Source organism: Parus major, chromosome 21, assembly GCF_001522545.3.
Source record: "Parus major isolate Abel chromosome 21, Parus_major1.1, whole genome shotgun sequence".
NCBI classification, from domain to species: domain Eukaryota; kingdom Metazoa; phylum Chordata; class Aves; order Passeriformes; family Paridae; genus Parus; species Parus major.
Window position 1 is genome coordinate 5994789 of NC_031789.1, and position 12453 is coordinate 6007241.

The 12453-nt window shown below is 43.5% G+C and overlaps 1 protein-coding gene across 1 annotated transcript in view; it reads left to right on the plus strand.

Annotated features, from left to right (window-relative positions):
• C1QTNF12 (C1q and TNF related 12) overlaps positions 1-2373 on the plus strand; it is a 14622-nt gene extending 12249 nt beyond the window's left edge. Inside the window, exons 7-8 of the mRNA XM_015647965.3 lie at positions 1207-1285; positions 1823-2373. Of these exons, the coding sequence (XP_015503451.1) occupies positions 1207-1285; positions 1823-1921 (178 nt within the window). The 3' untranslated portion in view covers positions 1922-2373. The remainder of the gene's footprint in view (positions 1-1206; positions 1286-1822) is intronic.
• The last annotated feature ends 10080 nt before the right edge of the window (positions 2374-12453 follow it).

Genomic DNA, 12453 nt, shown 5'->3' on the forward strand with positions numbered 1-12453 from the left:
CATCCATCATCCATCCATCATCCATCCATCCCCACATGGAGCTGGAAGAGCCCCCAGGGCTTTGGGATGAGCCATGGGAACTGCAGTGCTGGGAATTCCCCACCGCAGGCGGGATTTGGGCAGGATGTGACACAGCCTTGGCTGAGGAGGTGCCAAGTGGCTCCCGCTTTTCATTTATCCTGGGAAAAACACGCTGGAACTTGCCACTGGAAAAGAAATAAAGAAAGGAGGAAAGGAGTTGGTATAACTGGGAAAAGAAGGAAAAATGACTGTGGGCCGGGAGGGAGGAGGTGCTGGGAGATTAAAACTGAGTTTAACTGAGCTGTGCTGGCTGTTGCTGTCCCAAGGAGCTGCCCAAAAACCTGAATTTGGCTCGGGAATTGGGAATTCCACAGGGAACAGCTCTCCCTGATCCAAAAGCTGATGTGGCCCTCTCCCTGGATTTTGAGCTGTGGGACAATTATGGAATGATTTTTTTTCTGTTGCTTGTCCCAGATCCCTGATTTCAAAATCCTCCCCAGAATTACAAAATTTGTCCTTTCTTACACGGAAATTTGTCGTTCGTGTGGAACAAACCTTCCATCCCTGGAAAAGAAAAGGAATTTTGGAACAGATCCAAACCATTGTGCTGCTCACCAAACTGGGATGGAGGTGGATCCAAAGGGATTTTCAGTGCCTGCTCCGGGTGGGAATAGAGAGGACAGGGCCCTGGAGAAGTCGCTGGGAAATGGTGGTTCCCAGTCCTGCCTCCAGCTGAGTTCTGTGTCCAAAGTCCTGAGGTTCTGTGGATTTTCCATCATTCCTGCAGTGAGGAAAAGCTGCTCCTGATTTACTTTTAAGGCAGCTGGAATCATGGAATTATGGAATAATGGAATAATGGAATGACGGAATGATGGAATTATGAAACAATATAATTATGAAATTATTAAATTATGGAATGATGAAATTATGGAGTAATGGAATTATGGAACCATGGAATTACAGAATTATGGAATTATGGGATGGACCTTAAAGATCATCTCCTTCCCATGGGCCACCTTTCTCCATCCCAGCTTGCTCCAACCTGACTTTAAACCCTCCCAAACATCAAAAATCCAGACAAAATTCACCTTTTTGCTCCAGCTGCTCTGATTTCCAGGGAAATTGAGGGATAATTATCCTTCCACACACAACTGTGGGGTTTAATCTGTTTATTTCTTCTTTTAGGTCCTTGGAAGTCATTGCTGGGCTGGAAAGCAACAGCAAAATCTTCACTATTTATGTCCATGGGTTGCTGCAGCTGCAGGTGAGGCCCTGAAAATTGGGAATTTTTGCCCCAAATTTCTGGGCAGGACATGGGATGGCTGGGCTGGACACTCCCCTGGGGGTGGGGGAGGATTTAGGAATCTTTTTTATGAATTTAAGGAAGGGAAATTCCTCACCTGGGGGAGGATCAGGAGGAAAAACTTGACTTGGGTTTCTCATTTGGAATTGGAGGCACAGGAAGCAGCTTCCCTTTTTGAACAATTCAATTTTTCCAATAAATTGTTATTGATTTTAATATAAATTTCTAATAAATTTATAATCAATTTTGAAGATCTTTCCCTTTCCCAGCTCCACCCCAGCATTGCCAAGATGCCAAATTGAATTTCCCACCTCCCCTTCACCCAAAAAACCACCAGGGCAGGAAGGATTTGCTCCATAAAAACGACACCAAATCTCCTCCACCAGATCAACCCCAGACCGGCTGCTGGGCTGAATTCCTGCTGCCCCCATGGGATTGTTGCTTGTTTTTCCTCTGGAATGTGTCAGCTCTTCCCTGTTTTCTCCCTTCTCCCTGCAGGCCGGGCAGTACACCTCCATCTTCGTGGACAACGGCGCCGGGGCTCCCATCACCATCCAGAACGGATCTGATTTCATGGGAATGCTGATGGGAGCCTAGCAGATTTGGGGAATTCCCAAAATCCTGGAGTTTGGACTGAACCCCCCCCCACCCTTTTCACCTTGAAATTCCTCCCCGTACCTGCAGCGGTTTTAAATCCTTTCCCAGCTCCTCCAGCTTTGCTTCCAGAAGCTGCTGCTGCTTCCCAAGGTCCTCATCAGAATTCCTCGTTATCCTTTGGGACTCCATCCCGCTGGGAATGTTGAGTTTGTGCTTCACCAGATGCTCACGCCGAGATTTGGGACCTTGTTTGATTCCTTCACCGTAGCGCTTGTAACGGGCACGGGCTTTTTGTTGGGATTGCTTGGGGGGTTTGGGAATGAAGGATTGAGGTGGGAAACAGCAGAGGGAATTCTGTGACTCTTTTCTGGGCCTGGGGAGGGAGGGGACAGGGATTTCCCAACCAAACTGCTTCTCCCATGGGATTTGATCCCACAATCCAAAGAATGCGAGGCCTGAACTCTTTAATTGTGGTTCTTTAGATCCAAAGATTTCCTTGAGGATCCAAATCCCTCCCTGGCAGCGCCTCGGGGTGGGGAAAAGGGAGAGCCAAGGGGAGCATGGATCCCTCGCCGTGTTTTGATGTTTGAACGAGAGGAAAGCCGAGATTTGGGTAAAAATCCCTCCAAATCCTGGCAGATCTGGTGGGAATGCGAGCCTTGGATCGGGCACGGAGTAGTTTGGAGCCTCAAAGTGCTGCCAAAACAAATCCCGGGAATTTTTTTCTGGATTTCTGGGTGAAAATAAAGGTTTGAAACTGAGCTTGGCCCAGAGCTCCAGGCCCTCCTCTGGTTTTAAGTAAAAGAGGAATGACATTCCATGGAATTTTTTACCCAAGGCCTCGGATTAACCCCGCCTTGTTTAATGATCCTCTGCAGATTTTCCTGGAATTTTATGGATTTACCTGAGCTGAGGAAATTCTTGTGAAAAAGCCTCATAAACAGAAAGGAAAGGCCCAAATTTGAGCCTCAAGTGCCACAAAAAAATGAATCCGGGGAATTTTTTCTGGATTTCTGGGTGCAAAGTAAAGGTTTGAGACTGAGCTTGGTCCAGAGCTCCAGGCCCTCTCATCTGAAGTAAAAGAGGGATGACATTCCATGGAAATTTTTTCCCAAGGCCTGGAAAAATCTTTGGGATTCAACCCCCTCGTTTAATGCTCCTCTGCAGCTTTTCCTGGAATTTTACGGATTCACCCGAGCTGAGGAAATGAAATAGATAAATCGATAATAAACAGAAGGGCACAAGGCCCAGAACGGATTCCAGCTTTTCCTTGGAAGTTCTCCCTTAAAAGGCTGGAATTTGGGAGCAGCTGCAGCGCCTTTGTGCAAAGAAGCCCCAGCAGAAAGGCACAAAATGTCATTTATTCCTTTTTCTGGTGCCGAGAAGCCCCAGAGCCGCGAGGTTTTCCCATCTCTGGGCGATGTAGCAAGGAAATATTCCCAGAGCTGGGGAAAAATCCTCTGGAAAACAGGTTTGGAATTAGTTTTAATTTCCATTTGAAACCCCTTGGAAGGGATAAAATGAGATTTTCCTCTCTTTGTGGAGGATCAATTCCATCAGGAGCTGCTGGAGGAAGAAAAGGATCAAATCGGAGCCGTTCCAGGTGAAAAAGGGAATTTGATTTTTCCCGTTTATCCTCAGGATGAAGGTTTGGCCCTCCAGGAGATTTTTGTTGCATCCCTAAAATCTTTTCACCAAAAATTGTTATTTTTAATTATTTTTTAAATCCCTTGCCCGTGGATTTCAAACCTGGGAACCCAAAGTATTCCATAATTCCATGAATTTCCCTTCCCAACATTTCCCTTGTTTCTAAATCCCTTCCTGCCCCTCAATAATGGCAGAATTCCGTTTTTTTCCAGCACATTTTGGGGGGGAAAAATTCCTGGGAAGTATCAAAGGGATGCAAGAGAGCTCTGGAAAACTGAGAACATATTAAAAAGCATGGAAAATTTCATTAATTAATAAAATAGATTAATAAAACTAATAAAATACATTCATAAAATATTTTATTAATTAATAAAATAATGACTAAAGGTAATTAACTATCACAAAATAGCATTAAATGGTATTAAATTAGTAGTATAAAATATCATTAAATAGCATTAAACAAATATCATTAAATATCAATAAACACTGTTAAATATTTCTAAATATCACTAAATAGCATTAAATATAATAATATAATAAATATAATAATAAATATAATAATATAATATATTTAAATTCGTATCATTAAGTATCATTAAATAGCACTAAATATCACAAAATATAAGTAAATATTACTAAGTAGAGTTTAATATCATTAATATTAAATATTACTAAAATCACCAAATATCACAAAATAAAATTAAATATTACTAAATAGCATTAAATAGAATTAAATTAATAGCAATCAAAACTTGAAATAACATTAAAAAGTATATTATATATGTTATTATTAATATATATTATTTATATATAATTATATAGCATGTTAATATATTATATATTATAATATCATTAAATATAATTACATTAATGTAATTTAACATCATTAAATAGCACTAAATATCACAAAATAAAATTAAATATCACAAAATATTATAAAATATCACTAAATATCATAAAATATCACAAAACAGCATTCAATACCACAAAATATCACTACATATTATTAAAATATCAGCTCAGAAAAATAGGAGTAAAGCCTGAAATCTCCCTGTCGAGGAAAAGAAAATTATTAGTATTACTATTACTATTAGTATTAGTATTATTTGTATTATTATCATCATTATCATTATCATTAATACTAATATTAATACTAATATTAATACTAATATTAATTTTAATTTAAAAGTAATATATAGTAATAATAATTATGTTTAATGACATATCATTATAATTATAAAATTTATAATTAATAATTATAGTTTAATAATTATATATAATATATATAATATCTAGTTTATAATATATATATGTAATTATATATATCATAGTTCTATTATACATACTAATAATATAAATTCAATATATTATATACAAAATATATTAATTTTAATAATTATAATAATTTTTAGGAAGGGATAAAACAATAATTAAGAATTCATCATGCTGCTTTTACATCTCTCACTCCAACTGTTAAGGGTGATTTTCTGCTGTTCTCACTGGTCAAAAAAATTGGAATAAAACCTTAAATGTCCCTGGGCAGGAGAAGAAAATTAATTATCATTATAATAATTACTATAAGAGTATTAATTAATTTTATATATATATATATATATATATTTATATATATATATGCACACATATATATACACATATATATGATATATATAAGATATAATTGTATCTACATAATATATGATATATATTATATAAACTAAAATATGTGATATATAATCTGTAATTTATCATATAGTATAAATTATATATTATAAATTATATATTTTATAATAAATAATACATAATATATATTATACAAAATACATAATACATATTATATATAATACATAATACATAATATGTACTATATACTATATAATATATGATATATGATATATATGATATATGATACATGTTATATGATATATGATGTATGATATATATTATATATAATAATTATTTCAGACATCTCCTTCCTTTTTTAAGGGCGTTTTCCCACTGTTCTCCCAGCTCCAAAGAATTGGAATAAAGCCTGAAATCTCCCTGGGCAGGAGAAGAAAATTAATTATAATTATTCCATTCTATTCTATTCTATTCTATTCTATTCTATTCTATTCTATTCTATTCTATTCTATTCTATTCTATTCTATTCTTAAAATATGAAATATAAAATGCAAAATATAAAATAAAAAATAAAAATGAAATATAAAATATAAAGTGCATAACATACATAATTATTTATAATTAATGACTGGTAATTAATAGTTGATAGTTAATAATTAATTAATAATATTTTTTTCAGACCTCTCATTCTTTCCTTTAATGGCGTTTTCCCGCTGTTCTCCCAGCTCCAAAAATCTGGAATAAATCCTGAAACCTCCCTGGGCAGGAGCAGAGAACTTGATCCAAATTCCTGGGATTTCCCTGGGAGCAGGAACGAGGCCTCAGAATCCCGGGAGAAGGAGCGGGAAGGGCCTTTGCCATGATCCCGGCTTTGGCTTCCTGGGATTTCCTCTGCATCCCTAAAATTGTTTGAGCCAATTTTTTCCAGGTGTTTTTGGATTTTTTCAGGAGTTTTTAGCTCGGGATGTTCCCGTGGATTCCTTGTTCACTGCGGCTCCAGTCAGGACGGACTTCTGGGCAGTTCTTCTGGAATTTTGGGAAGTTTGGAGTTTCCTGGGTCTGAATCCAGACAAATCTGGGGAGTTTGGAGTTTCCTGGGAACAGAAATCCAGATGGATTTGGGGGAGTTTGGAGTTTCCTGGGGACAGAAATCCAGGCGGATTTGGGGGAGTTTGGAGCTTTCTGAACTACAAATCCAGGTGAATTTTGGGGAGTTTGGAGTTTCCTGGGTCCAAATCCAGGAGGATTTGGGGGAGTTTGGAGTTCTGGGGAGTCTGGAGTTTCCTGGGAACAAATCCAGACAGATTTGGGGGAGTTTGGATTTTCCTGTGTCTGAATCCACAGAGATTTTGGGAAGTTTGGAGCTTTCTGGGTCCAAATCCAGGTGAATTTTGGGGAGTTTGGAGTTTCCTGTGTGGATCTGGGGGATTCAAAGGGGGCAAAATGGGTTGGAACAACAAAAAAAATGGACCCCAAACCACCCAAAAATGGAGCCTCTGCAGGAAAGGTCCATGAACAAAACTCCTGCAGCCGGAAAATTCCCAAATCCAGGAAAAGTGAGGGATTCAGCAGCTCTGGATGAGGCCGGTGATGACAAAATCAATCCCTGGAGTCTCCGGTCAGGAAAATCCCAGCCTGGGCAAGGGGAGGAGGCTGAGAAAGATCCAAATTCAATATTTGGGCTTTGGGACCTCCAGACATTCCCAAAAGCAGTGGATTCACCCCCAAATCCCAGATTTTGGTGCCTGAATTCATTCCTGAATTAATTTTCAGGATGTCAGGGTGACCCTTGGCCACAGAAAGCTCCCATCCTGGGATCTGCTATCCCAGGATTCCTGCTCTTCCCAGAATTCCCCAGCCCTTCCCAGCTGGAATTTGCAGGGAAATCTTTATTTCCCACCCAATATTCCAAACCCATCCAGCCCCTTCCCAAACAAACCCCAGGAATTCCTTGGATTTTTTCCATTGGTTTTGAAATTCCTTGGATTTTTCCATCGGTTTTGAGGTTTTTTGAGTTCTCTTGGAATTTCACATTCTGGAAATGCTTCCAGTGCCTCACTCCAGGTTGAGTCTGGGTGAATTTATGTGGCATTGGGAGAATATTCCATGTTTTCCCTCGCTCCTGGCTTGTGTGAGCTCCCCTTGAGCGGCCGATTGAAGCACCGAAAACTCCGATCGTTTCTCCTTTCAATTCCCGTTAAAAGCGGGATCTGGGATTTCACCGCTCTCCCTGTTCATTTCCCACTTTATTTCTTCCCTGGTGCTTTTGTTCATTCCCTCTTTTCCCAGTTTATTTCCTCACTCTGTCTCAAACCAGGAATCCCAAACTGACCCCCAAACCAGGAATCCCAAACTCTCCCTTAAACCAGGAATCCTGGAATCCCAAACTCTCCCTCAAATCCTGGAATCCCAAACTCTCCCTCAAATCCTGGAATTTCAAACTCTCACCCAAACCAGGATTTCCAAACTCTTCCCCAAACCCAAGAATCCCAAACTCTCCCTCAAACCAGGAATCCTGGAATCCTGAGCTCTTCCTCAGAACCAGGATTCCAAACTCTCCCTCAAATCCAAGAATCCCAAACTCTCCCTCAAATCCTGGAATTTGTTTCATTCCCGTTTTTCCTTGGCTCCAGGAGCTCCGGGAGCTAGGAATTTCAGTTTGGATTTGGGTGCCAAAGATCCGATAGCATCTCTGGCACCTCCCTGGCAGCTGATTCCCAGGAAAAATGGGAATGTTGGGCTGGAATTTGCTCCTCCTGCAGCCCTGGGGGCTTCCTCTGCTCCCCCAGCTCAGGGAAAAAGGGAATTTCCAGGATTTTCCTGCAGCTCCTCCCTCCCTGTCCATGCCCAGTCTCCCGTGGAGTCATTAAAGCTGGAAAAATCAGGGAAAAATCTTTAATTCTGGGATAAATCTTTAATTTAGGGATAAATCAAATCTTTAATCCTGGGAGAAATCCTTAATTCTCTCCCATCTTCCCCGTCCTGAGCGTTCTGGAGCTGAACAATCTCCCTGTGCGACTGGGATGAGGAATTCTGGGAATTTGGGAAGGGCAGATTCCCAAGGGGAATCCAGGGAATCAGGGAGCTGTGAAAGCAGAAGGAAGGACTGGGAAAACCTGGAATTTTTTTAGCTTTGTGCTTCATTTTTCTGGAATTTAAATCCACCTCTTTTGGGATGGGCACATCCCTTTTTTTGGGGCTGGGATCTCTGGGAATTCCCAGCTCCCAGAAATTCCATGGAGAAAAAGGAGTTTCAACTTCCCACCCGCTGCCATTCCTTAACACTTGAGGGGAACATGGAATTTTTTCCAGGATGGGATAAAGCCCCTCCATTCCTCACACACTCCTGGGCTGGCTCTGCATCCCACAAAAATCCCATGGAAAAGTGGCCAAAAATTCCTCACAGGAAAAGAATCCTGGTGAAAGGCAAATCCCGAGGGTGATTCCAGCCTCTCTGAGCTGATTCCCGCTGGCAGGAGCCTGTTCCAGGAATTCCCAGAATTCTCAGAATTCCCAGAGGCTGGGACTGCTCCAAGAGATTCCCTCCAGAGAAGCGGGAATTTGGTGCTTTTTTCCATCTCTGCTCCATCCCAAAGATTTTCCCTTTAAATTCTTTCCCAGGATATCTCTCGCCACAGAATTCCCTGGATTCTCCTTCCCAGCCACACAAATTGTCTCTGGTTTGGAGCCCCCCAGGAAAATCCCCAATGTCCCCTCCCCTGCCTTTGATTCCCCCTTTTTCTTTTGGAATTCCTTGGAAATTCCCACCAAAAACTCAAAAAAAAAAAAAAAAATACATGGAATAAGAGCTTGAGGAATTTTCCTGGCAAACCCAAATCATCCTTTTCACCCCCAAAGTGATCCCGGCTTCTGAACCCGGCCACTGCTCCCTCAGGGCCATTTCCCAGGAATCAGGGATTGGAGCTGCCCAGGGGATGCTCAGAAGGGCAGGAATTCTCTCCAAATTCCCATTTTTTTTTTCCTTCCAGGAGCTGTTTCTTTTCCTGGCAGGTTTGGATTTCCTGGCTCTCAGCTCGGGCTCCTTTGGCTCTTTGATCCGCAGACTGAGGAGCAGGAAGGAGCTGAGGGCGATTCCCCGGATATCGGATTTCCCAAAAAAAAAAAAATACCTTGGAAGGGATGAAAAAAAGGGAAAGGAAAAGTGAGGAATGCGAATGGGAGCGCAGGTTGGGCCCAGGGCCGGTTCCTGGGATATTCTGGGGGTTTTCCCGCTCTGTCCCCAAGGCCTGGGAGCAATTCCAGAGTGGGAATCTCCCATTTATCCCTCGACACCGCCTGGGAAGGAGCCACGGGAGCTGCCAGCCCTGATCCCGCTCCTGGCGCTTCCAGATGCTCTGGGAGCCAATCCGGGACAATTCAGGGAGTTTGGAATTTTCTGTGTGGATTTGGGGGAGTTTGGATTTTCTTGGGTCCAAATCCGGGGTGATTTGGAAGAGTTTGAAGTTTTGGGGAGTTTGGAGATTTCTGGATCCAAATCCAGGTGGATTTTGGGGAGACTGGAGTTTCCTGTGTGGATTTGAGGGAGTTTGGAGTTTTCCGGATCCAAATCCACATGGATTGGGGGAGTTTGAAGTTTTCTGCATCCAAATCCAGGCAGATTTGGGGGAGTTCGGAGTTTTCTGGTTCCAAATCCAGTTAATTTTGTGGAATTTGGAGTTTCCTGTGTTCAAATCCAGGTGGATTTGGGGAATTTGGAGTTGATTCCTTCCCCTCCACCCTGCAGGAGCTGCTCCCGGTGCTTCTGAGCCCAAACTTTGGGAAGTGCAGCTCGGAGAAACTTCTGGGAATCCCCATTTTTCCATCGTTTCCAGCGCAGCCTGGAGCCAGGAATGAAACAATGATCCAAATTTTCCCTGGAAGAGCTGATTCCCTTCCAGCCATCCCCACCTGGCCCTGGGAGCAGCTGGAATTCCCTTTTCCAGCTGATCCCGGGAATGGGATCCGGCTCGCCTGGCTGGGCCGGAGCCAGGATTCTCCTTCCCTTTGTCAATCCCGGGAATTCTCAACTCATCTGCCTGGAATTTGGCCAGATGGGAACTTTTAACGCCTTTTCCCAGAGTTTTTCCCCATTTTTTCCCAATCTCACTGTGAGAATTCCCAATCCTTTGGGATCCAACCCGTTTGGGAAAAGGGACGGGCTGGAAAAGCTGCTCCCAACGCCCAGCACCCGCTCCTGGGCCTGCTCCAGCTGAATTCTGCAGCTGGAAAATGAAAGAAAGGAGGGAATGGTGGGGTTTGGAGTGGGGAGAGTTTGGGAATGAGGTAATATTCCCAATGGAAGAGCAGAGGGAAGGATCTATGGGAAGGTTTTAAGGGCAGAAATCCCATCCTGGGTTTTCCTGGAGAAGGATTTTGGCCAAGGGCTGGAGTGGCAGTGCCAGAGGGGAAGCTGAGGTGGGATATCGGGAAAAAAATGGGAAAAAATTCCTTCCTGTGAGGGTGGGGAGGCCCTGGGATGGAATTCCCAGAGAATTTGTGGCTGCCCCATCCTTGGAAGTGCTCACAGCCAGGCTGGAGCACCTTGGGATGATGGAAATGTGGGAATGGGATAGGATTTAAATCCCCTCCATCACAAAGTCCCCAGGGATTCAGGAACTCCTCAGGAAATGCAGGAACCCCTCAGGAAATTCAGGAATTCCTCAGGATTTCAGGAACCCCTCAGGAAATTCAGGAATTCATGAGAAATTCAGGAAGTGCTCAGGAACTCCAGAATCTCCCAGTGCTCCCAGCAGGAAGAGTCTCCTCCCATTCCCCCGATGCCTCTGGGACACAAAATCCGGCATTTCCCAGATTTTGGTCTGGAAAAGCAGCTGACCCTCCCGGGATGCCGGTTTTGTGGGAAATGCCGGATTCCCGGATGTCGGGATTGTCCAGAGGGAAGGAACCGGAGGGGAAGGAAAAGCCCTCAGAACATGGGTTAGCAGCATGGGGTCTGCACTGTAAATTCCTGATTTTGGCAGGAATTCTGGGGTTTCTCCCTCAAATTCCATCTCAGGCTTCTGGAAAATTCCGGGAAGGGATGGGAAAAGCAGGGAGCAAAGGGTGGGAAATTCTGGGATGCTTTCAGTGCCCAGGAGTGCGAAAGGAATCGCTGGGATAAAGCAGGAACGGGCAGTGCTGCCCATGGGATGGACTTTTCCATGGATGCCTTTACATTTCGGATTTTCCCAGGAAAGAGGGGAAATAGAGGCCCGGAATTGTGGTGGGAGAATCCGCAGGGAATCCTAGAATGGGATTGGTGGGAATTGGAATTCATCCTGTTCCATCCCTGCCACACTCCAAGGGGCTCCAGCCTGGCCTGGGCACTTCCAAGGATGGGGAATCCATGGAATAATCGGGGCCTCTTTACCCTCCCAGGGAAAAAATTCCGGAGCTGGAGCCTTAAAATAACCGGGATATTTCCTCTGGGAAGCTCTGCAGGTTCATTTATTCCCTTTGCAGCCCCATCTTGGAGTGGGAAGTTGATCCAAATAAATGTTGGGAATAATGGAAAAGAAGGGAAACCCCCCCCCTTCATTCTTTGAGGTGAAACCCTGGAGCTAAATCCATGAAAATCCCCCCAGCCCTCAAAACCTGGGAGAAAAGCTCCCTTTTCCCAACCTTCCAGTCCTTTTTTCTTTGGAAGTTTTCCTGCAGGGCAGATCAGGAGTGGGACAGAGTTTGAGCCGCTGGTTGTTACTGGTTTTACAGGAGCCAAACCTCTGGAATTCCCACTCTGGAATTGTTCATTTTTGGAAGATTTTCTCTCCACACGTTTTTACCTCTTGGGAAAATGAGGAGGGGGAAAACCCTTCATGCTCAGAGACAAAATCCTGGAGTTCAATCCCTAAAAATCACCAAAAAACCTGGACCAAGCCCCCCTTTCCCAAACTTCCAGCCCGTTTTTCTTAGGAAAGGGAACGTGGGGGAGAGCAGAGCCCGCAAATCTTCCCGAGCTGAGGGCCGGGCTCCAGGCAGGAATGTGGATGTGTCTGGCTCCGGCCTGGCTGGGAATTCCTGGCTGGAGCCAGGCTGGGCCCAGCCCTTTGTTTGCCCACCCTGGATGGGCCACGGCTCTCGCAGGCTGGGAATGCTCCAAGAGGGATCTGGGAATGCTCACACTGGGATTAGGGAGAGCTCTTGGTGCCATGGAGGAGATCTGGGGGGAGCGGGAGGAGTTGGGAGTGAAATTGTGGGGATTTCCTTTCCCTCCCTTTTTCCCTTTCCCCTTCCCTTCCCTTCCCTTCCCTTCCCTTCCCTTCCCT